The sequence below is a fragment of the Labrus bergylta genome, chromosome 9, assembly GCF_963930695.1.
Source record: "Labrus bergylta chromosome 9, fLabBer1.1, whole genome shotgun sequence".
NCBI lineage: Eukaryota > Metazoa > Chordata > Actinopteri > Labriformes > Labridae > Labrus > Labrus bergylta.
In genome coordinates, this window is record NC_089203.1 from 11902138 (window position 1) to 11928457 (window position 26320).

At 42.5% G+C, this 26320-nt stretch overlaps 1 protein-coding gene across 3 annotated transcripts in view; it reads left to right on the forward strand.

The window, feature by feature from the left end:
- The window catches only part of nlgn3a (neuroligin 3a), a 132841-nt gene that overhangs the window by 79138 nt on the left and 27383 nt on the right, over nt 1-26320 (forward strand). For all 3 annotated transcript variants that reach the window (XM_065958506.1, XM_065958507.1, XM_065958508.1), the window contains one exon: nt 4111-4296. In XM_065958506.1, coding sequence (XP_065814578.1) covers nt 4111-4296 — 186 coding nt within the window. The remainder of the gene's footprint in view (nt 1-4110; nt 4297-26320) is intronic.

Consider the following 26320-nt stretch of genomic DNA (forward strand, 5'->3'; position numbering starts at 1 on the left):
AGGCCTATGCAACAATTGAACAAAACAAAAAGCTTGATAATAGGGGAGGCATACAGTTCTTGCTAAAATTCCCATTAGCTCAAGCAGTGTTAGCATATTAGCTTGCTATCTAGGTAGACTACCACAACAATTTAGCTTGGCAAAAAGCAAGGTAATGGGACATTTCTTACTAACATTATCACTAGCAAAGTTTAAGGCCTTTCCTCTAATATGGGGATAATTATGTTATCTATAGGAGCTGATGATTGCTAACGTTTGCCCTCCTGATTTTCACAATCAATTTTCTTTATTTAATTGTTGATCACCCGGGAAGCATTTTCAGATTCTGTACGACTATTTTCAACCTAGAATACAGTAGTTCAGCATCAAAAGTTCTATACTGAGCATGAATTCAGATGAAAATGTCTGTTGTGGGTGAATGTGGTGAGTTAGATTTTAGAAGTGATGGGTCTCTGAACATCAGTGTCTGCTTCTCATGTATCCCCTCCAGCACAATTGCGGCTCTGTCGTGTTGTATACATAAAACCAACCCTCTGTTCATGTTAAGGTGACTCAAGTTTCTCATAGGGGGGAGCTGTACTGCACAAACACAACGTTTAGTCCAGCAAAGGCAATGTAAGGTGACAGGTGCGACCTGACCTGTCTGTGACCAGGCCTCAGTCGCTGCTGCCGCTCCAGCTGAGATCAGAACTGAATCTCTGACTCTGCTGCCACAAGGATGAAAGACCAGCTCTCATACAGCAGAAGTGCACCAAATCACTGTCAGGGAGGAGTCGGTTTGAGACACGGTACAAAAACATATCATGTAATCTTTCAGGACAGATTAAAGTTAAACATGCAGCAGAAAAGATAAAACCTCTGTTACACTTAAACCTTGTGTTTTTGTTTTATGACAAACTGTCATACATGGCTGATATTTGTAGACAGGTAAAACTTCCAATTGGAAATGTTCTTTCAATCATTAGGACTATTTGAGATATTTATTTGCTGGCATGACCTTTTCTCAGCATATTTAGCTCAATACATTTTGTTTTTTGGGGATCTTGATTTAAGGAGGTTGGCTTGAATAGTAAAACGTTTTGTGATTCCTTTACTCGAGCATTTGTGCCACCTCAGGGCATTTTCTCTTTCTTTGTCTTTGCAATTCCATTGTCTTAACAAAACATTTTTCACTGAACCATTTAGGCGTGCTGTACAAAGCAATATCTTTGTTTTCAAAAGGAAAAGTGCTCGGAGAAAGAAATATATGACATGCGTGTCAGCCTGGCAGAGGAGGCCTATCTATGAATTTACAGTTTTCGCAACGGGCTAGATTAATCATGTCACAGAGAAAATTAAAATTGTGCAAATTAATTGTTATGCATTATACTTTGAAAACATCAGATCAGCTAGAACTACAGTTTAATGATGTTTCTGTGTGTGTTGAATTAATATAGTGTCTACTGTTTTTAATTAGTCAGATCATTAAAGAAATGATTAACATTGTAGTTTAAAACCTGACAGCCAAATAACATAGATTTAATGCTATTACAGTGTATGATTAAGTTGTCATTGTAACGTAGAACCGAGTGACAATCATGAATCTCTATTGATTGTCAGGTTGAGTAGTACAGACAAGCACATAACCAACTGGACCAGATAGCTCAGAAACACTGATTTTTTAGCCCAGAATCCCAGGGTCTTGTGTAGGAGTTAGCTGTGAACACTGTGCTCTGCATATCACGGTTCATGTGCAGCCAAAGCCCACGCAGGGCTGACTATACGGGATCATCTGCTAGATCTGCAAATCTATAATTCAATCCCTGGTGAGGAGAGAGGTACGGAAATTTAGAGACAAAGGTAAAATACATGGAGTGTTATGTATCATTTTTCAACCGTATTCTAGCAAGTTAGACGGTGGGTGATGGACATAAAGAAGTAATAAAACAAACAAACAAACAAAAATGATTATATAGCTCTAGAGCAAACGCATATAAATGGAACGTTGTGCTTTAAATTTAAAAATAGAAATAGACGTGCATAAAAACAATTACTTTGCTATCTTAGTTTTTTTTTTTTTTTGCAAAGAAAATACTCTCTGACACCTTTCCAATTAAAACATAACCAGCAGCCATATTAGATATATTTTTAAATGCTGCCTGCAGCACGTCTTGTTGTCTAAGATATTGGATTCCACCTCCACATTTTAATGGCCAGTTTCAATTTGAGATTCAGAGGAATCAACCAAGTGAAACAAGAACTGCAGGTGTGTGTTATTCCTCAGCTGAGGCTTCCACTTCTTATTATTTACATGCATTTGTTAATGTTTGCCATATCTTTTTGATTTGGCTAACATATGCATATAATCCCCTTCACCTGCCAGTCTCCTGACATTTCTTAACCCATCTGACATACTGCACACTTGGTGAAGTGTGAACCATTTCGCAAATGAGGGTTATTCTGGGAGAGTCACGTCTCCTCTCTCCACAGCACCCGGGAGAGGCTTGTAAAAGCTGTTGTCCTTTAGTTATGTCTGAGAGCTAGGAGGAGCAGCAAGAGAGAAAGAAAAAGGGAACGCTCTTCAATTGGAGTCCTCCTCTCTCCTCTACTCTTTTCTCTCTCTCTCTCTCTGTCTGTGTCCGTCTCTGTTCCCTTTCCTGTCTCTTTCACGCTCGCTCTCTTTCACTCTCTCTCTTTGCATGTGCCCTGCTGCTCTGTCATCCTCAGGGATGTGTCTGAAGGAGACCATCTGTTGATCCATTTGTCTCCTGCTTTGCTTCCTGTGCCACCGCCTCCCTCACACCGATGATCAAGCCTGGCCTTTCCCGCGCCTACCCTCTTTCTCGCCGCCAACAGGCTCTCTGGGCGAGGAGGCTGTGCTGTAAAGAGGGGGTGGGGCAGGAGGTTGTGCCCTCTAAAGCCTCTGATTCACACAAAGAGAGAAAATGGGGATTGGCAAACATGCATTGGTTTTGTACATACATCTCGTAAACAGCTAATGAGCGCTGAGCAGCTGCTTTCTAATCTGTGTTTATTTAAAGTGAGCATCATCGGGTTGACCTGAGTAAAAAACACAACACATTTGATCTTTTTTCTATGCAGTACTCATATCTAAAGTAGCTCTTCCCCGCCCTGTAGGACATGAACCCAAAGAGCCTGTCATTATATAGAGGCAGAGACCATGAAATAGATGTTAGAAACAATGTTTAGATGCTGAAGGACCATCACTGGAGGCTGGCGAGCACTCAACACCAACACATCTATTGCCTGTGAAGTGTTGGGCAGTGTTGCCGTTAAAGAGAGAGGGATCTCACTTTCCACACATATCTCCAAGCTGTCACCTCGCATGCATGCTCAGGGGTTTGATGGACACTGAGTCCACCGTGGGGACTTCAGGGATTGCTTGCCTTTGATCTTCTCCCACGACTCTCGATTACCCATCATTCAGCGGGGCTTAGGCCCTGGAGAGCAGCTGGGAGAGGGTGGTGTGTTAACACGAGCTCTGATGTGCCCGAGAGAGACTCAGTGTCCGACTCAGACATCATATAGCAGATTACACAGACATGGAGGAAAATGTGCCCAGAGAGCGTCTGTTGTGAGTGTTTAGAGTGTGTGAAAGAATCGAAATATGTCAGAGGAAGATGCTAACTCTGATATAATGAGGTCACAGTCCATATGGAGGGTTTTAAAGCAGCAGCATTATTGTAAATCTTATTATCACGTCTTTTTTCTCACTCAGTGTGCAGAGTTTTCAGAGATTCATAAGGCTTTCATCAGGGCTGCTCAATATATCTGATGATAGGTGTTCACCCGGGGAGACGTGCCATCGATTTCCTATGAGGTGCAGATGACATGCGGTCACACGCACTCCTATTTTACCAACAGACATGTCCTGCAATAAGTCATGCGGCTGTCATCTGCCTTGATGATGACTCAGAAAAAAATCAGGGTGTGGCTAACCATAGTGGCTAACCTTTTATCCTGCAGGTGCATATGGAATAAAATAGCTCTAAAATATTTTGAAAGATACAGACCTTTTTTTTATTTGGACCAGTATGTATAACATGTTTTGCATATATTTGTTATATGACTGGCTGACTCTTACCTCTTTAATTTGCATTTGTGTTGCAGGTTTCCTCAGTACTGGTGACCAGGCTGCTAAAGGGAACTACGGGCTCCTTGACCAGATCCAGGCTCTAAGGTGGATCAGCGAGAACATCGGCTTCTTCGGAGGAGACTCCAACCGCATCACTGTGTTCGGTTCTGGGATCGGAGCTTCCTGTGTCAGCCTGCTCACCCTCTCCCACCACTCTGAAGGTAAAGCACAGCGCAGAGGAGGTGGGGAGGGGGGATTGGGTGCTACAGCTGTGAGGCTCATAGCTGCTGGTATGTGGGCTGCTTGATATTAGAAACCTGGTGAAGCAGCCAGAGAGTTATTGAGTAATTTATTCTACTGTATCATACAGCGTAACAAATGTTTTAAGAAGCAGGTGTTTGCATTTAAATGACTGAAATGTTCATTCTCGTCCGGAAATTGAAACTCTACGGCAGATTCCGAAACCACATGTGACATCCTCGCCCGGTGTGCTAGTTTCCCCTCTGTGTGTCAGAAATATACATGAAGGTAAAGCGTGTCTTTGTAAGCAAGATAAAAAAGGACATGGTGTGCCAGGGAAGGCTTTTCAGTGGCAGCCGCATTCACAATAAATGACAGACACACACTCTTACACACACACACACACGCGCACACACACACACACACGCACACACACACACACAATGTTCTGTAAGTTGCGTTGTTTATCTGCTGGCTACCTTAATGCTACGTCATGATGATTTACTGCCCATGTTGGTCATGTCTTTAATTCTAAATGCAGCGTGTGTGCTTAACCTGGACATGCGATAAACATCCTTCATGCTGCTGCTCCTCTAATGCATTACTGAATTAAGATGGAGTATTATAGGTAAGTTCCTGCTGGAAGTGCTTATGTGAATGGGCTGTTTCAGCTCTTCCTATGAATTGCACCCTGCAGAGCCATATGGACGGCATATAATCCTTAACCTGGAATTATTACAGTCAGTCACCTATTTCTACACGCGTTTTCAGGCTAGCTGTTTGCTTTTAATTATTACTGTGTTGAGTACATGACAGGTCATCAGGATATTGCATTGTTACTTTTTTTTTCTTACATTGTTTATTTGTTGGTTTTATCCAGATCCAGCCACGCTTTCAGCCTGCTTGTGAACATTTTCTATTCCTACAAACTGTTTCTGACACACATGGCTGGAAATGTAACACGCTACTTTTACTGTACATTACATGGAAGGGAATTACCGTATTTTCCGCACTATAAGGCGCACCGGATTATAAGGCGCACCTTCAATGAATGGCCTATTTTAGAACTGTTTTCATATATAGGGCGCACCGGATTATAAGGCGCATAGAATAGAACGTGTTTACAACTGAACAAGGCTGGGAGATATTGTGAATATATATATATATATATAAATCTACAAAAACAAAAGTACATAAGACGATTTCCCCAAATAATAAATTATTTCTTTGATGTTTCTCTTAACTCTCAAAACGTAGTTTTATACGTAGTGCATTCACAATAACTCAACGTTGTTCAAACGTTAATGTGCATATTCACAATATCTCCCAGCCTTGTTCAGTTGTAAACACGTAAAAGAAACACAGTCTGATACCGCCAATTCAAACGTTAGTGCAGGGGTGCCCAAACAGTCGATCGCGATCGACAGGTAGATCGCTGACTGATTCTCAGTCGATCGCGAGATGTTTAGTCAATATAAAATACAATTGTAAAATAGAAAAGTGATTTCAATTTCATCTCATTGCACTGTTTCCCACACACGATACCTGTGTTGGGAGCCCAAGTATACTTCCGACCTGTGTGTATTTCATTTTTCATTTATTCATGAAATTGCTGCGTGCATGAGAGAGCGAGCGAGAGAGCGAGCGGGGAAGCGAGAGAGAGAGAGCGCGCGCAAGAGAGAGTGCAGGCATGCGCAAGGACGTGCAGGTAAAACCGGGGGGGTAAATGTTTTACCAAAAAGTCATATATAGAAACTATGCTACGAGTATTAAGCGCATTTGATGAAGCTGCAACTACTTTACTCTGCTCCTCTCTGCTGTCATGACTGTGAGCATCGCGGGGGACGAGACACACCAACAAACAGCGCAAACGCAAACACACACACACACACACACACACACACACACACACACACACACACACACACACACACTTGCACTGGAGCGCCAGCCACCACGCGAACCTTTTTACTTTTTACTTTTAGTGCTACAGCACACAGTTGATCCGTGATCCGTACGGACCGAGGTGGGAACACACGTGACCCGGTCAAACAGTCGGTTGGACTTCACTCCGTTCACTCTCAACGTTTCTGCAGCTAATTTAACAAAAGCAAAATCATCTCACAGCAGCCTGCTGTAGTCTGTAGTCTGCATTATTTTTTACAGAACTCTCATTTATTATTTTCTGTTTGTTGTGTGAGTATTAAATGCGTTTGTAGGCTGTTGGTAAAGGCTATGGCTCACTATGTGGACTGGTAGATCTCGGCAGACTGGTAACTTTAAAAGTAGATCTTGGTTCAAAAAAGGTTGGGCACCCCTGCGTTAGTGCATAACTCATAATTGTTCAGTTACGTATAACACATAAAGCTCACTTTTTCAGTTCATTCCCCGTCCACGAATCCCTCGAATTCTTCTTCTTCAGTGTCCGAATTGAACAGTTGGGCGAGTACGGCATCCAACATGCCCGGCTCCCTCTCGTCATTATCCGAGTCAGTGTCGCTGAGCGCCGTGTACAACCAGTATGGATCAACCAATTAACCAATTGATCCATATATAAGGCGCTCCGGATTATAAGGCGCACCGTCGTTTTTTGAGAAAATTAAAGGCTTTTAAGTGCGCCTTATAGTGCGGAAAATACGGTACATCAAAGAGACCCCTCTTGCATTTTATAGAAGACTGGTCTAAGGCAATATTGTGTTCACAAAGGTGACCAGCGCACGAAGACAAAACACACACACACACACACACACACACACACACACACACACACACACACACAATTCCTCTTGTCACTAGGCAGAATGAAATCTCCAGAGTGCATTTCAAAGAGGTCATTTTAGGTGCTCTTCTCTAGTCCCCCATTACAGTTGCCCGGGATTTGTGATGTGTTTTGCGTTCTCCAATTTGCATTTAAGTGTTACTAATTGCCTGGATTTCCTCTGATGAATGATGACTGCGTTCGGATTGAATTTTTACCATAAATGCCTTTTTCATTCATACTCCATAATGCTACGCTCCATGTAGCATGTTATTATACCGCCAGTGAAACCATCTCCTCTGCCTCCTAGTAAATTGGATATTACCGGGTCTGTTTTTTCCCCTGAATGGAAATGTATTCCCCACTGATGGGATGTAAAAGAAAAAAGAGCCAGTAAAACTTGAGGGATCCTAGGAAATTGAAACAGGAAGCCTTCTATCATGCCAGGAATCCTGCTGTGAATGTTACCAATGGCAATCAGATTTCACACAGTCTCTCTCAGAGCACAGATTGTTGTAATTATATAAAGTTTAGGACTGGAGTGGGCTACAGGATGTGAAAGGAAATCTAAGTGCAGAAATGTCTTTTTGCACCTGCTTTCACAGCCCTCCCCTCCTCTTCGCCTCCTCCTCCTCTCCCATAGTCTTAACTGTGGAAGTGAAAATGGGTAGGTTGTCCTTGTTACCAAGACAACACAGTAAACAAGAGAGGAATCAAAAGAGTGTGGATCCGCATAGCAGTAAAAAGTGAAGTAAAACATTTCTATGATCAAATAAATTATACAGTGTTGCGCGAACACACCTGGATTCAGGTGGCCTTGAGTGATAGATGTGTGCAATCAATGCTAGCTGAATTGTGGCACAGGAAATGTACCTCATATTTAGTTTCTTACATTGTATTTGAATAGAAAACTAAGTTTGGGAAGCGAAAAGCATCATGGTGGCAACGACATGTCTAGACATCTAACATCCAGGTATCATACAGATGTTATATTCCAATTTTTATCTTTTTTACTTAAAATAATGACACAATAGAGCGACATCATAGAAATCTTCTATGCTTGATTCGCAAAAGGACTTAAGAAGGAGATGTATGTCCAATGTCACAGTTGTGCTAAGTGCTAACTAAAGGAAATGTGCTACATCAAAATGCATAGAAAGCTATAGCAGCCTGGCCAAAACACATCTAGTTATTTGAACATAAGTCCTGCCTCTGACAAGGCAAAGAGCCAATGATAGCGTAGGATTTTGGGGTTGGCTGCAGGGTTGTCCAATCAGATCTCAAGGGTTGCTTACGCCTCCTCCTACGCCTCTGGATTTTTTTCATCAACCTTCAAATAGTAATCAAACTCCACCTCCAGAAATAGAGACTGTCTTGCCACAATGAATGTGACGGGTTTAATCCTGGAGTTGAATAAGCTAGGGTGTGACTCATGTGTCTACCTTCACACACGTGCCCACACTCGCACACAAACATCCTCCATCACCAATACAGGATAACTAGGCCCATGCAGGTAAAAAAAAGAAAAAGAAAAAGTAAATCAGGGATGACACGCTGTTGGGAAGCTCCCCTGTGTGCCGGTGTGTTTAATGACCGTATTCCCACTATCACTGTACACAGTCTGTCATCACTGCCTACAGTGCATACACCTTCTATCTAACAGAGACTCTCCTTTTATGTCTGTTGGTGGCAGAGTGACAACTTACTTCAGATGCTCCATGCTACTCCTGAATCCTATTTAATAAGCTGGATCCTCCTATATCATCCCAGCCCTCCGGCCTCTCTCTCTGATTGCCTGCTCCTCCGGCCTGGCCTTGGTATCATCTCTGTGTGGGCGTTCCGAGGGGGCTACAGTCACAGGGTACATCCATCACCAACCTCCCCCCCCCACCCCCCTCCACTTCTAGCCTGGACATCCTCTCGTGAGGTCTGGATTTTTTAGACCCCAGTCCCTGCCCTGCCTCCTCCATCTAATCTCCTCCTCACTGCACCCATCTGTCTCCCTGCCTTCACACACAGTAAAAGCATGCGAGGGGACACACGCTTTCTCTCCATGTGCCAGTGTGTGTCTCTCTCTGGATTTTTTGCTCCCAAGTCCTGCAGCATGTGTGGTGAGTTGCTATTAATAAGATGGCTGCCTGTGTCTGCTATGTGGCAAGCAATCTAGGCGCACATCTGAGACTTTGGAAGCAGAATGGTCATTAAAAGCACCGTCTCTCTCTCGGCAGGAGAGTGTTTTTGACCGGCTTATTAAATGTAGCTCAACAGTTGTGTTCCCACTGAGGGAAATCTCTCTGTCCCCATCTTCTTTTTCTCCGGCTTCAAACAGAAAGCAGCTGAAGAAGTTCAGAAGCAAGGACATTAGCCAGTCCCATGTATTATCTATCTGGCATCTCAAAGGCACTAATTGAACATGCAGATTTGGCTTTTTCCCTATCTGCTAATAATCATTAAGATGAAAAAAAAAAGTGAGAAGGCTGCTCTGTACATGAGCAGAATACCAAGTAGCCTGCGCCTCAGACAAACGTATTTGAACATATATCTCTCAGTGAATATAGGAGAGTCAATATGTCTCTTTCTCTCAACAGATCCTGCAGAAATCCTGCTGCTTACCTATTCACATCTGTCCCTGTCAATGTACGTTACCCAGCTGTTCACACATGTGCACCCAGGCATGGCCATTCATTGGGCAACACATGAGAGGAGCGGCTAGTTGTAGACCCCCTGAAGGTCGTTGGGTTTCTCTTTTTTTTCCTCCCTTCCTGTAAGCAATCAGGATAAAAGCTCCGCTTCTGAGGAAGTGCTCCCCTTTTAATGGAACGTCTTGGACATTAAAGACAGCTAGTGTGGAGGATCCTTCATGCCAATGTCAGCTTTCATTTTTATTAAGACTTCTGGGTTATTGAGCACCATAAATGTGCATGTTAAACGCCCAGGTTTTATTACAGCAGCGCAATGAGTACCAAGGCTTTTTAATGCAAGACACCACCCAGCAAACACTGAAACCCCTTGAACCATAAGTATAAAGAGGGCAGTACTTGATTTTCAGAAGGGTAACAAGTTTTTCAATCGATTCAGCGTGAAGGATAGCATAGAAAGTGATTAAGTGAAGAAATGCATTGAAATCAGGGATCAAAATGATCAAAAATGAAATTGTGTGGAAGGGCATATTTCTCAAATCAAACCTGAAATATTAACTGTATTAATGGCTGCTCTTCATGAACTACCCTTTGTGGGTTTACAGAAAATAATTCTTGATGTATTCAGACTTGGAAGTCCTAAAAATTAATCTGTTACTGTACACTTTTATTTGTCCGATTTGGTGAGAAATGAAACACTCTCTTTGAGATGTAAGGATTTTAAAGAGACAAAAACTGTCCTTTATGGTCAAGTTTAGTTAAGTCTTTGCTCTCAGTCAAACAACTGAGAGCAAAATGGACGCCAGAGCAAGCTTTAATAATTTAAATTAAAATAACTATATTTGTACTTTGTAAGAGAGAACTTGGTAGTATCACTTATTAGAGAATAAGATTTAAAACTATTAAACCAACTTCCTGAAGATGAAATTCCAGTGTTACATTTGATCTTGTGCTTATCTTGACAAATACTTCAATAAAGAAAGATTACTATCTAGCTTGGTTTGATAAACTCATTTATATATTCAATTGTATCAACATTTATCACTGAGTTGGCACCAAAAAGTGCTTTTTGTAGTAGTTCAGTGGACAGTGTCTCACCAAGCGACAATCATCACAGTTTTGTTATCTCTTTAACTCCTGCTTATAGTGTAAACAAACACTTTACTCTACGTAGCAAATATATGGGCTTTAGATTTAGGGCTGTCATTAGGGGGGTAACATTAAAGAGCCCATATTATGCCCTTTTTGGGGTTCGTATATTTAATCTATGTACCTACTTTTGTACGTTCACAATAGCTAAAGTTAAAAAAAAAGTGTCTGTTTTCATGTACTGCTCCTCCTTACTCCCTCTACGCTCTGAGTCCGTCAGCTACACTCTGTTGAGCCCACACTGTTAGACCCCACGTGGGCCAAGTCTGCTCTGATTGGTCTGCCGATCCGCTCTGTCGTTATTGGTCAGTTGCTCAGCACGCGTCTCGGAAATTTCAACATGAGCTGCAGGGCTTGCCACAACGAGCCAATGGGCTTAGATCAGGGATCTCACACTGACAATGACGTCGGACTCACAAATCTTTATCGAGGGGGGCTAGAACTGAGTGTTACATGCAGCTAATGCTACAGCTAACAGGAGAATGTAGGACTTTGAATTTTTGCACATAGATGTGCCTTAACATGCACAGGACACTTGAAAAACACACTAAAGGGCATATAAAACTAGAAAAAGCATAATATGGGACCTTTAACAATTTGGCTATGGTAAATAGCGTGCTTCTATGTACCTTAATTTCTTTAATTGTTCAACATTTTAAGAAACTGCTGATTGCAGACCTCTACGTGTCAGACTTAATTTATACACTACATACATCTATCATGGAGGAATAATATTTGAATCATTTCCAATAACTGGATGTAGATGTGCTTACATTCTGAGTGACTCAGACAACATGGCAGGTAAGAGGACCTCCTTCTAAGGTCTTGTCTGGAACATCTTGTGATTTCACTGCACAGATCAGTGCAAATGACTGCTTTGCTGCTCTCTTTCATGTGTTTTACTTGTGCTCTGATAGGGGAAGGAAATGAGACTGACATCAAAATCAATTTGCCTCTGTCAATCTTTCCGTGGCAGTGGTGCAGCCCTGGGACTGAAAGCCTGTGTTGACATGAACACCTAACCTCTGCTCTGACTATCGTGTATGTATGTGCAGGATTGTGGTCCCCAGAGGGAACAACACAAACACAACTGTAGTGCGGTTGCAGGAAATTTCTGAGGATTTGCTGAGCTTTTGGAACTTCTACACTCATTCATTGCTCTAACTCGGGATATCGACAGGTAATCTAAGGCTAATATAAAGGCTGCTCCAAATTACCCTATCTCACAGAGTGGTGAAGGAGGCCAACAGGCCGTGTAGATGAAGAGTGTGTGAGTGTTACACTCCATCACTGCTTTAACTGTAATGTTACATCTGGCTCTGACCTTTGGAAATAACCATGTGGGTTTCCTCTCTGAAACGAGGCCCATGGGAGGTTCTCCTTGCGGAATGTCCTACAGGCCTGCACACCCCAACTCCATACTGCCCTGAGCTGATACACAGATCCAGGGGGCAATCCATCCATGCTTAGTGTCGATTTCATTTCTGTGGGCTCAGGTATCCTGCAGCAGCCTGTAGAGTTTAAGCATCAAGTACAGGCACCTTGCAGGAGCTGGAATGTGATTTGAATTATTGGGAAAGATAGCTGCATAACCACATCCCTGGGATGTTATTCATACGTGATGCAGCTGCTATTGTTGTGCAAATGCCTCGCACTTGAGAAAAACCAGGCACAATTGTTGAAGTTGAATAGACCCCATTTCTGAGGTGTCGAATGCATTCAGCGAGTCGACACTGTAAAGTTACCTGAGTGTTTGGGGCAACAGAATGCTTCTATCTCCAGGTTTGATTCGGCTGTTTGCTGAAGGGTGTCTGTGCATCTCCGGGTGCGAAAAAGGCCTACGCGAGATGAGAGAATGAGGACGCGCCTTGTCAGGTGCCGTATTCTTCCACCTCGATTGACAGGAGCAATAATTAAACCAGGGGGATGCCATCTCTGCGGAGTAAGAATGCTTGTATTTATTTACGCTGACGACTAGGCTTTGTTGTCTGCCATAAAGTGTGGCCGTCATTGTGTGCAGTAAAGCAAACTGTTTTTAACAAGCCACCTATGTGGCATTTTTCAGTCACTCTTAGAGCGAGGACGTCTTTGACTTCGTATACCAGAGCAGAATTGCTTTATTTTTACAGAATAAAAGGGAGAATTATTCAACAACTAAAGGGTATTACTCTCCTTTGAACTTGAAAGAAATTGGAAATGGCCTAATTCAGGCAGGAAATGGGTTTCTCTTTCTCTTCACTACTCACATTGCAAAGAGAAAATGAAGCCAAAGTCGTATTGAGCAGGAGGAAAGAGGAAGCCCTGCTGAGTAATGTGCGGTGTGAGGGGTGTTATTAGGCTAAAAATGACTTCACTGAGGTCAGATGGCCTGTTTGCAGTAACACCCCAGAAAATAATATCCAGTAGGGTTGTCCATCAGAGTGAGGCAGCTTCACCTATCCCTCACCAGCAGAGAGAGGGGGAATGAAGAATTGACAAATGGGCCCAAAATGGTGAAGGCAGTTCATTCAGGTAGTCCGGCCATCAGTCTATCTCCGCTTGCAGCAGGTAGTTGAGCCTATAAAGCACGGAGTTATAGGTGTTAAAGAGCCGAGCAGCGGGTCAGAGAAAGAGGCAGAGGATAATTGAGTACTTTAGTAAATCCATGCCTCCGTCAACCAAGGTAATAGCTCAAAGCGCTGCATATACCTGTAGCCTCAAATTCACAACGCTCCGGCAGCTTGAGCGACATGTGGCACCCATGGTCTGTCTCAGCGAAATTCACCAAGACAATACAACAGGACCCATCTGCTGATGTATTGCTGGGATTGCTTTTGGAATCTAATCGCGGCTGATGAACGAGGCGACTACAGAATATGTCATCTGTTGACGACCTGCAATCCCCAGTGAAGACGCTGGCGAGTCATTAGTTCAGGTAGATGCCATCTATGAATCATTCCTAATAAATCATTGTCAAGGGCACATTCATACACCTCCTAATGGACAGTGACAGCAGCAGTGATGATTGTAGTGGAGGGGGAATGCTGGCCTGCTGCAGCTCCCGGCTGTGCCCTGGAGCTCTTTGATCCTGTTAGGCTTTAGATCAATTAAACCAATAGCTGCATCATATTGCTCCCAGACTGTCTCGTCTGTTTCCTCCCTTGATTGGACTAATGACTTGATAGAGGTTTCTGTCTGTTTGTCTGTCGTCTCCACCGCCTTAATCTCAGAGGCTTTTCTTTTCCCTGTACCATAGCAGTTTCTTTTTTTTTTTTTCCCACCCTCCCCCATGTCTCTCTTTTCGTCTTCTCACCATGTCTCCCTCGCCCGCCCGCTCTGCCTCACTCTTTCTCTCCCTGGCACCAGTGTAAAGCATCCATTATAGAGTGATGCATGGGTGTCTGTGTGAGTGGGAGAGAGAGGGAGACTTGGCACTCTTCCTGCCCCACCTGCAGAGGAAGCACTGACAGCTGAGCACTGGGGGCTCATCTCCCCTCCTCCTCCTCCTCCTCCTCCGCCCATCTCCACATCTCTACTGACCTCCCTCCTCTTCCTCTACCACCACCTCCTCCTCCTCCTCTCACACCTTCTCTATCTCCCTCCCTCGCTCTCTCTACCTCAGCCCTCCCTTTATTCCCTGTTGTTCAACATATATTGGCTCAATTTCTGCCACCACTCCGGTTTCCCTTACGCTATTTTCACTTTTCATTATGTCCAGCCATCTTTTTTGTGTTCCGTTTGTACTGTCTGTTCGCTCTTTTTGTCTTCTTCACTGCACATTCTTATTTGTTACTTTTTTTACCCACCGTTCTCCAAAGGTTTATTCATTAGGCATTCCTTGCTAGGCAACGAGCTGGCTATGTGTTGTTAAATAGTCTGTTGTTTTCTGCGTTTGTCTACCAGATGAACAACCAAGGTGTAATTAGCTGAACTTTGCCCTATGGTGATGACCAAGAATGCTCTGTGTTTGCTTGTTGTTGCTGACAGCTCACCTCTGCGGCTGACTGGGTCATTCCTTCAGTGTCCATACATCTGTTTCTCTTGCTCGCTGCAGAGAGCAAAAGCATGCAGTGCCTCTGCATGAAAAACAGAAGAATACTGTGGAGCTGCCGTGCCATGCTTGAGTGAACTCTCAGATTCCTCATCAATTTCACCGCTTTGCATAACATGTGATTTAGATACATCGTCTGCAGCGGGTAGGAACAATTAGCAGGTGTTTTTAAACTGTTTCAGGTGATGTTTTTGAAACTTTTAAATTATTTTGAAATGGGAAATGTATGACTATGTCCTTATTTAATTCTGGCATAACAGAAAGGCAAAATACTTGTTTACTGCATGATTATAGGCATCCAGGAATATATCACTGTGTTTACACAGAGCCCGCACGCCACAGTCTGTGCTTACAGACAGAATGATTCGGAAGGAAAATTGTTTTTTCAATGTGTGATAACAAGAGTCGCGTAGGAAACACATCAGTCCAATTACTTTGCTGTAGTGGGACGAAGCAGGCGGCAGTATCTTCTTGGTGGGAGCCTATATCACTGTGTTATAAAGATAGTTCGCCAACTGGATCCTTTTCATTTACATTTTGTGCTGCAAATGTCCTTTTTTTTTTTTGGTGTGAATATTTGCACGTGAAGTCACAAGCTGTAGCCTACCAAGACATTCTCCTCTGGGCAGTACAAATGTATTAGCCTTAGCTGGGAAATTTGCATAGTCTGAGCACAAAGAAATCCCAGATGAGAGTAACTTTAGCTAACATGCTGACAAGCAGAAAGCTCTACTATGAAGGGCCGACATTGTGCAACCTGACAAAAAGACTAAATCTTTAGCTTTCAGGCCCTCTAGGCTGCAATAGATTTTTAGCTTAAAGAGGTCACATAAGCTATAGATACCTTTCAGTGGTAAAAGAGAGAGACCTACCAAATCGAATGCAACTATCAGAGAAGAATACTAGCATGGTGCTATCTTATTATAAGAAAACAGTTTCTTTGTCTTTGACAGACAAGAAGGTGAAGGATGAGAAAGGATGCCTGTTGCTGTGGCCCAAAGAGACAGCAGACAGAAATGCATTTTGAGACTTGAACTTTATTTTGACATAGCGTCTGCATTTTAGAAATTAAATTAATCCGGATGCAAGGCTGCTGCATGCATTTAACAAACCAGCTTGTAGAAAATATTATCCAGCCATACGTGACAGCGGATCATTCACACCTTTTCCGCACTAGTTAAATCAGAGGAGGGGTGAGGAGCTGTGTGACATAGAGAGTGGGATTATAAACAGGAAAATGAATGAGTCGGTGCAGCTCCGGGGGAAGTGTTGGAGATCTGTATACTGTTTTTTTTCTTGTCAGATAGAGATCTTTGAATTATCTGCTCAAGTAAAGTCCCAAAAAGACCTAACTCTTTCATGTTTAACAAATATTACAAGACCAGTACTGTGTGGCTAACCTTGGAGCTACAAGTCAACACTTGATGCAGCTGCTTAACAAGCCTTCCAAGGTTACCTGGAAGCCCTCGTGTAGGATTTGAAAGTCTCTGATTTCTCAGCCGTAGCAGCCCTAGAGAACACCAAGGTTATGTCCTTGTATATTTTTTGGTTATTTTGAGGGGTTTTGTGAGCTTGTGGGAGTAAATTTTACTGTCAACAAAGTGTGTGTTTTTGCTATTTACAGGCTTATTTCAATGAAAGAAAATAATCAGCATCACTCCCCCAGAATTGAGTTGGGTTTTTTTCAAGCATGAAGAGTGCTTTGAAAAAGCATTCAGACTTTCATGTTGCGAGATAAAATAGAAATGTTTCATATTGTGTGTCCATAATTTTCTGTGAAGTTCCTGGAGAGATTTATGTAATTTTTTGTACTATTTATGGGGAAAACAGTGAATGTTATTGTAGGATTTATTTTTTTTAGCTTAAGTATTTCCTTTAGAGGAACTGTTCCATTTCAATTATAGACAGGACTGAATGCTTTGGCTGAGATTGCTTCACTGTCCTACAGACAAAAAATGCAATAATCACGTAGAAATCTTCAGTATCACCACAGGTTGTGATGGTTCAAACCTTTATTAGTTTAAGCTTTTAACAATTCAGTAAAATACAAAATTATACAGAATGGCATGCATACTGTCAAAGAGCAAAAATACGATACAATTCATAGCTCTTCATTGTATAACCTTGAGAAGCCTCCTCATCACTTCTGCCAGCAAACGACAGAAAAATGCTTGAATCTGTTGTGTTGTGTACTACTAAGAGAGTTAAGAATTCAGGACTACATGTTTATTAGCACTGAACAGAAAAACCATTAAGCCAAAAAGTTGATATTACCGAGGACTCATTCTGGCCAGACAAACTACAGAGGATGTAGTTAGGCTATGCAGCAGCTTACCAACCGACCAATCAGATCAGACTTGGCACACGTGGGAACTCTGAACGTGGGCACTTCAGAGCCTTAGAGAGAGAGAGTCAGAAGCGAGCCGGTGCATGGAGCGGCAGCACATGAAAACAGACACTTTTTTCAAACTTTAGCGATTGTGAACATACTTTAGTAGGTACATAGATTAAATCTTTATTTCTGAGCTTGTTACAGATAGGCGAGCAATGGTTCAAAAAGCTCATGGTTCAGATTGTGTCTTTCTTTTTTTTTAGTCAAGGATCGGTTAATTCATTAAATCAGCAATAAAAGGAAAGTGAGGATATTTATAGAAACTTTTCTAAAACTAGCTTTCTCAGCAGATCTCAGTGTATTCTGTCCTCAGTTTTATTTATTGCTGCACATTGAACAGGGAACACGTGTCTGTTCACAGCTGTCTGTTCTGACGTGTGGCTATCTTCAACACACCTGTTTTGTGACGGGGAAAAAAAGTGAAAAACTGTGTTGCACGACTTTAATTAAATTTTGAAAGAAATCGTGCAGTTCACGTGTGTTGAACCATGAGTGTTGATCTGTCAAACCACAGACAGACTACAATCAAATTTTCCACTAGTTACAGGCATTAAGTTTTTAGCTCGTCACAGGTGTTTCAGCACCTGGCTGCATGTTTTGTTGCGGATTTTTCCACTTATGTGGGCATGTTCTGCCGAGTATGACTGGTTGACTGGTAGGTTCCTTAAAAATTTTTGTTCTTTGCATTCAGTGTGTGTACAATCGTACATACTGTATTGAAATTTAAAACACACTTAACATCACAATCAACTATCTGTGCGTTCTCCCTGAAGCTCAGTCACTGTGACGTATCTTCCGTTGTGCAGGGGACTGTGGTTCAGATTATTGGAATAACATGCTCCATTGAACAGCGCTAATGTGCTTAGGAGCACTGGGACATCCAGGTGTATTTGCTGAATAATCATTTTTTTAAGTTATCTTTGAGGACATTTTATCCTTTTTTAGATAGGACATCTGAAGAAGAAACAGAAAATGTTGGGAGGAGAGAGTGGGGGATGACATGGGGCCATGGTCAGATTCACACCAATGGCTGCACGGCCTAACCGCTTGTCTATCAATTTAAATTAAATCAATTTAAATGTCTTGGGTATCACTAATCTTTATCTGGCATACTAAAAAGTATAGGAAATATGGCCTTTGGAACAGGTCCATAGTTTTGCCTATAACATTGATCTCACACCCTAAAGGCTTTTATGGTGAAGCAGCTGCAGGAAGCGCTGAAGAAGCGTTTGCTGACAAAGCACAGCAATGAAGTGGATCAGAAACCAGTGTGGCCCCGATCTGTTGGATGAAAAAGAGAGAACAGGATTGTAGGAGAGAAATAAAACTCCCTGTGCGACTCCTACAAGATCCAAGAGCTAACAAATGCAGATTAAAGCAAACACTAAAAGCAAAGTATTTCCTCAAAGCTCTTCATGATGAGCAGTTTAGTATTCAACACAGTGGCAAACGTAGCTTTGTGAAGAAAGAACAGAAAATATATTGTAGAGTACTTGAAACTCTGCCTATTTCACACAGAAGCACACCTGGTTGATTGCTGACATGTAAGGGTAGACTTGAAGAATCTCCTGCCTGATCTGATGATGTCCACCGTTCAGAACAGCCCTTCATTTAAAGTCCTGACAGCTAAAGTGACTCTTCAGCAAAGACAAAAAGAAAGTAAATCCAAACCAATGTTTCATTCAAAGGTGACCCGGGCCCTCGACAGACAATCAAGCCTGAGAGAGACTCAACATTTAACTAAAACAAATGCGGCTTTTTGTCTGCCAAACATAATGCTGTGTCATGTTTTTATAAAAATGAAAAATAGGCTCCGCGTCTGAGACATTTCTCCTCGTTTCAGCAAAGGCTGTTTAGAGAGCATGCATCCTTAGCCGTATTTCAGATGTTGACAAACCCATATGGCACGCCACTAATCTTGATCGATGCCCACCACTGTGAACACCACTCACGCTGTAAAGGATAATGAAATGTAGCAGCGCAACATTTTCCCAAAAACCCTCACACTGATCTGTTTATAATCCATTATGAAAAGCATCAGGACTTCTGCTGCTTTCAACTCAGGAAAAACAATGTAAAGGAGTGTTTACTTTCCAAAAACAGAGCCACACAGAGCGCTCATGAAGACGTCTGCTCTCACCCAACGCGCTATTCTTAGGGTTCCCCTTAGAGCCACTATCTAATTGGAGCCTTGGTTGTCCTATCGGTGAAGCTATCCTCCACACTGATATTTCTTTATGAGGCTTGTGAGTTGCTGAGATTCCCTGCCTGGCTGTCTGTGGCTGTTCTCAGGCATGTCCCGGGACTCCCGCTCATCGGTGAGGGCTTCATTAGCCGGGGATGGGAGGTGGCAGCAGAGAGAGAACAGCTGTTTAGTTAACCACTTGCATTGTTAGCCAGCCTTCTCCGTATGTCTAACTGCCTAAATCCATCCCCTAGCTGCTAATAGAATGCTCATTAGGAGAGGGGAGGGAGACTCGATGGGAAACAGCGCCGCTGTGCTACAAACCAACCAGCCTTCGTACTCCTCCTTTCCCTCTGGTCTCTATTAAAGAGCTGTATGGAGTAAACCCTCACTCTGTGGACCAACTACCTATACAGCCCATTTTGACCCCTCAACCTGACTCTTCGGGGAAAGACAGGGGGTGTATGGGTATCTGAGTTCTCCTCTGAGATGTCTCACAGACTCTGTGATACCAAAACATGCTGCTCACTTCTAGAGATACTGAAAGATACAAGATTTGAAAATCCCAGAGGAGAGATGGATGATGCCTTCTGCTTGGAGCCCTGTAGAACGAAGAGGTTAGCTTGCTGTGTAGGTGTTTTGTTTTTTTTTTTCCCTTTTTTCTTTGTGAAAATTTCCCCCAAGCGGCATGGTGTTAAATTATTCAAACACTGTAGATTGTGCTGCTGTAATTTGTCAGGAACCCAAAAGCACAAGTCTATTTCTCTCTGTGTCAAACCTGATGAAGCTGGCGGAGTAGGAGGGAAAGCTGCGACATCAGAGATGGCACTGTGAATATCTGATGGTGTTCATGGGAACAGCTTCAGATCAGAGCCAGAAACACTGCACCCCCGTCACAGCCAAAACACATCCCTGGCTGGAAAAGGGTGGCCCCTGTTTGATTAAAATTCAAACAGGAAAACATGATACCATGGAAGAGCTTCATTGAATGAACACAGCTAGCTTCTAACACACCCCATGCAAAAACAAAATAAAAGACGGCAAACAAAGAGCACAGCGGCATTGGGGGAGTCAATTTTTGGGAGAAATGAGATGCTTCAAGCTGTTTACAGTAAATGACAGCAACTAAACACTCAGCTGTCGTGTTTAAATGTGCTCGGGAATTGTGTTCAAACGGGGGAAATTCTCGAAAGGATTGCACATATTTGGCGTCTGTTTAACCTGCACAATGAAAGACGAAAAGACACGGAAGTTGGTTAAAGAATACGGTGACCATTCATACTGTTTTCCAGCTCCTTTTCTAGAGTCCCCACAATTGTCTTTAAAACATTTTTATGTCCCCGTTTTGAACAGTCCCCGTCCCGGTTTTAACCAACCAAAACAACACACCATGTTTGAAACAATCTGTATACAGTATGTCAATCAATGTCATTGCAAAAGCTGTTGCTGTTTTAACCAATAGAAAACATCAGTAATGCAACATGAAGTTCAAGCGCTTATTGGTACTTCTGTAACATTTGCAGGTATTTAAGGTTAAGATATATGCATACATTTGCACACAATGGGCCACTTCCTCTGCAAATTAGCCTCATGGAAGAAGTCCGATTCATAAACACCAGCACTGAAAGCCACTGGAAGTTGGAGTGTAGATATTTAGCCTCTTAGGAGGTTTGGTAATTGCCTAAGGGGGTCATGCAAAGACTTCCTGGTGATCATTGTACCTGTGAATGTAGCCAGTAAAAAACATAGAAATGACAGGAATGAATGAGATACCTTAAAAGCACAGTATTTAAAATCATTAGGGGACTCTCAATCAAAACAAAAACAAAAGATGACGTCAAGGCTCGTAGTGAATCATGGGATCACAGCAGGACATACAGCAACAGTGCGGCAGCTTTCAGCTCCCGCTTCCTTATGCGGGAGCTGTTATTGACGTAACATCCGGTGTTTCCTTGGCAATGATAAACATTTTGTGCATCTCATGTCGGCCCATATATTTCATCATCTTTGACAAAACAATAAGCAGGAAATGTTGTCTGCTTAACTGAATTTGTGATACATTTCTGCATCAATGTGATGGACTGCTTTGATCTGACGGGTATTTAACAGGATTTGTCAAAAAAACACACATTCCTGCCTGGAATGAATATTATAAACGGTGAAAGTTGATTTTTATTGACATTTAAAAAAATGTTTTTGTGGCCGTTTTGTAAAAACAAAAATTCAATTAAATTGAAGAGTGATTGCATTTGTATCTAGTTGACTTGATGTCTGTATACTGTATACAGCTGGACAAACCCATTCTGACTGAAGGCCCACATACGAACTTTAACCAAACCTTTCAGTCATTGGCTCAGTTTTTCTTGGAGTTAGACCTTTTGACAATTGTTAAAAAATACAATTTTCTTCAAAGCCTCCTCCTCGTCCTCCCATAGATCTAGCCCATGAAAAGCCCCAGAAAAAGCCTGATGGTTTAATTTAAAACTAAAAATGTTGGGATGTATGTCTCTCTGCAAAGTCAAAATGAACTGCGATACTTAAGGAGTAATGGTATCCTAAATTCAGTTTTTCCTTTTTATCTGTGCACATGACAGTTAATTTGTGTTTTAAACCTTATCCACACTCTGAAAGCTTCTAAATAATTAGATCCCTAATTCTCCCTCTGTCTTTTCGACAACAATTACAAGACGATGAAGACACAGTCAGTGAGGATATCAACACAGAGTTTAAATGTAAAATCCCTCGTACCAAATATTAAAATAACACTAATGATTAAAAAACACATCATCTTGTATTAATGACAGTCTGACAATATCAAACCAACAGTATACAAACAGGTTAGTCAAAGAAATTAAAGTCTTTTTTACAACTAGTAATGGATAAAGACCTTTTAAGTCTCATGTCAAAACAACTGATGTGAAAAGGAAGCCTGTTGCAATAAATTGTTCAAACAAATCAAGACCCATTTCTGAACCTCGCCCCATATTCCCTACATACTGTACTGATAATCCCTTGCAGACCAGAAAGAAAAAAAATCCCTATAACGATCACATCATGTTGAATATTGTGTAATGTTTTCTCGCAGGTATTAGGTCATATCTGACCTTCAGTTGTTCATTTATATACAGAGCCATCTTTTTTACATGCTGGGAAGCTATAATCATGATGTTTTTTTCTGTATCAATGAAAAGACCTGGAGTGAACATTTCTACTTTGTGCTATAGAGGAGACCTGTGCTATGTGTCATTTCTTTATGTGCTGATGAAAGCTGACAATGACTCACTCTATAGTAATGGCGATAGTCTTATGATGCCACTTTGAATGTGTGCCGGAAAAGAATGACGCTGGGCGAGATATGTGTCAAGTGCTGTGACTTTAGTGGCTGTTGAATATGTGTTAGCTTGACATTGAGAGAGTGGAGTGTGCCAGCATGCGGCTGGACTGATAGCATGCACACACACCTGCACAAACACGCACATAACTCATCTTCGCAGCTCACATCGATACTCGCAATGTGCACACACACACACACACACACTCACACACACACACACTCAGAGCTTGGAGTATTGCACGTCTAGGCCTAAGGGATTGACTGTTGTTAAAGGTTGGCCTGTGTAAATACCCTATCCAGTTCTCCTACCATACATTATCAGCCCACCTCAGCTCAGCTCAGCTGTGTGTGCACACATGCAAACATACACATGGACACACACACACAGAGTCTATGTGGTCATGTAAGTCCACATACTCTCCCAACTCGGGGGGGATTTCATGTGGCTACAGCTGTGTGCCTACTGGCCCTGGCAGCAGCAGACACAACAGAGAGAGGAGAATATAGAGGAAGATATGGAAACGGACAGATTGCAGTGAAAGGCATGTTACCATGGAAAAGAGCACAAAACATGAGAAAGAAACCTGTGCACTAACACACACACTGTATCTCTCTCTCTCTCTCTCTCTCTCTCTCTCTCTCTCTCTCACACAAGGCTGTGATATTTTTTCTCTTCTTTTTTTTATTTTCTCTCCTCTAAAGCCTACAGCCTGGTTTGAATGTAAAAGACTGATAATCTGAAGTGTGACCGCTGAGGCAGAAAGGCAACTATTGAATGGCTTTTCTTGCCTTGGAGAGACGGGCACATAGCTCACCAGAATTCACTATTGTGTATAAGCACACACAACAACATAAGCAAACAGAATGACGCTAGCTAGCAGCATTCACACACACACACACACACACACACACACACACACACACACACACACACACACACACACACACACACACACACACACACGGGAACACAAATAAATAGTTGATGAGGCTTCCAGGGCGGGGACGCATGCAGCGCTCCGCCTCACCGTAGCTCAGCTCACAGCTTTCTGCCCTTGTGCCGGGACCTCGGCACGTCACTCTGCGTTTCACTCCCTACACCAGCACTCCACTGTAAGCAGCCAACACAATTCTGGGTATCGAGGTGGTGAAGAAACTGTCCTGCACTACCCATTTGGCCTTTTCAGAGCTTGACAGAAAGGACCGGAGGTAAAAATACACCGCATTCTGTCTGCCAAAAATTGAAACCGGCTGGAGTGCGGCTGTGAAAGGGGAATGTATATAGTCTTGGTTATTAGGCCGGCCAGTCTGAAATGAGGTTGACACATCGCCAGACATTGAGATGTTTTCTGTCGCTCTGTGTTATTTTTCCCACCTGAAACTCAGTATGATACATAAGTGATCCAAATGGAGTCAGTGCAATGGATATTAATTACTTGTCCATTACGGTTTGTGACACTGTCAATCTGTTATCAGCTGGCTTCACCAATGATTCAAATGAACTGTCACTTCTCAATATCAGCCAAGTCATCTCTGTGCTTGATTGCCTTCATTACAATATTTAGTTCTTTTATGGCGTGCTCATGAGATCAGACAGTAATCAAGACATTTGAGGACGCTAGGACCTCAAAAATAGATGTCACGGCCTGTTTTTCTTTTTGTTGTTAAATTTGGAAAAAAAAAAATTCCACGTAAATGTCAGAGTTTGTATCAAAAGCTACAAGGAACAGGAAATGGTTGTGGACTGTAAAATTATGCTTTGTGCAGCCATATCATGATCTCCTGAGGTTGATGTATATTTGATAGGGCCTGCCAGATGTGGCCTTGGATATGTGGATGTGTATCAGCGAGCAATCTCTCTCACATAGCCTTGCCGAAATTAGATTTCATCTCAGGCCCCCAAATCTAATACACTGGCTTATATTTACTCACAGTTGCAGAGCATCATAAGCCAATATGACCCTATAGAGTGGCGGCAGAGCGGTGTAAAATACAGTTAAATGAAAATGCTTTGAGCAAACTGTTCCGAAAGCCATTGAAGCTTCTTAGCTGCGGACAAGCGGACAGAGTGTCGTTTTTTTTTTTTTCCTATTGCATGGGCTTAACGTGTCATAAAGTATAAAAACTGCAGAAGCCTATTGACCAATAAACATTTGATGTTTTCTCGTTGTCTTCCATTCAATAGAAACCAAATTGAATCTTGAATAGGTCTGACAGCAGGAGGAAAAGTTGTCTGCAGTTCCAGTGATATATTTCAAAACTGTCTAGAAATATGATGTTAAGGAAATGTAATGCAACCCAATCACACTCCGAAATCTTTTCAAAGATTTTGTATTGAGCTGGAGAACAGCGCATATTGGAAGTGGTTTGCATGAGTCACCAAATGCATTGAGATGCCTGTGTCTTCCTCTCAATGAATGCAAAGTCACAGTTAGCATGCCGAGTGCCATTTTCCTATGCAGAGAGCTGCTGCCTGCCTTGCATACTCTCCAGGGACGAAAGCACCCACTGAGGAAATCTTGAAGTGGTCTAGCTTTTTGCTTTTACTTTTCTGTCCCCTCCTCTCTTATCCTCTCTTAACCCGCCCTTTCTTCCTGCCTCCCCTCGGCATCGGAGACACAATGAGAATAAATGTCGGCAGCGCTCTTCATCCAAATGATGGTGTTTGTCTTGCTAAGATACGTTTTCTAGTTTGATAAATGTGCAGTCAGCACGCTTTTGTTCATAGTAGGCAGAAATGATATTTCTTAGACTGATGAACACTTTGGTGGACACATTTTTAATCTCTTTTACAAAAGTCAACATTTCAGCAACTCTGTGTTTCCTAATAAAAATAAAAACATTCAAATGGATTGATTCAGTTTTACAGCAAATCAATGCTCTGTGGCCGACTGTGAGTTCGGATAGGCTGCACAAATAACTCTTAATTGTTGGGATTTCCAGTTGACTTGATTTGTTCGGCTAGATTTTCAGAGAGCTGCTGCTGCTGCCAATGGACGTACAGCAGGACATGTCATAACCCAATTGTCTCAACGTCCACTTACAGTAAGTGGCTGTGGTGGCTAAAGACTCTGGGACAGTAATTGACTCGATGAGAGTTTACAGTTTGAAGCAGGAGGCAGGGGAAGGCAGACATAGTGCTCTCCCGGGATGTGCTGTTGTGACAGTGCTGCTATCTCTCAGCACACAGTACACAGGGCTGCTCAGACACACATACAAACAGACACATACACGCACACACACACTCAATAAATGCACAAACACAGCAGCAGGTAATTCCACAGTCAGGTGTTGGGATCACGTTCGGATACGGCGTCCCATCCCCGGCCCGGAGTTTGGGCTCTCAATCTTTAATGTGTGCACAAGAAGAGGGGCAAGGCGAGGGCAACACATATCCATCCTATTTTTGTCCGCTGTTTGCATGGTGTGCCGCTTTGAATTAGACCGAGCTTGTGCGGCTTCTGGCTGCAGGGGCTGCTGGCACAATGGGCCGAGCAGCGAACAGTGGTGTCAGACGC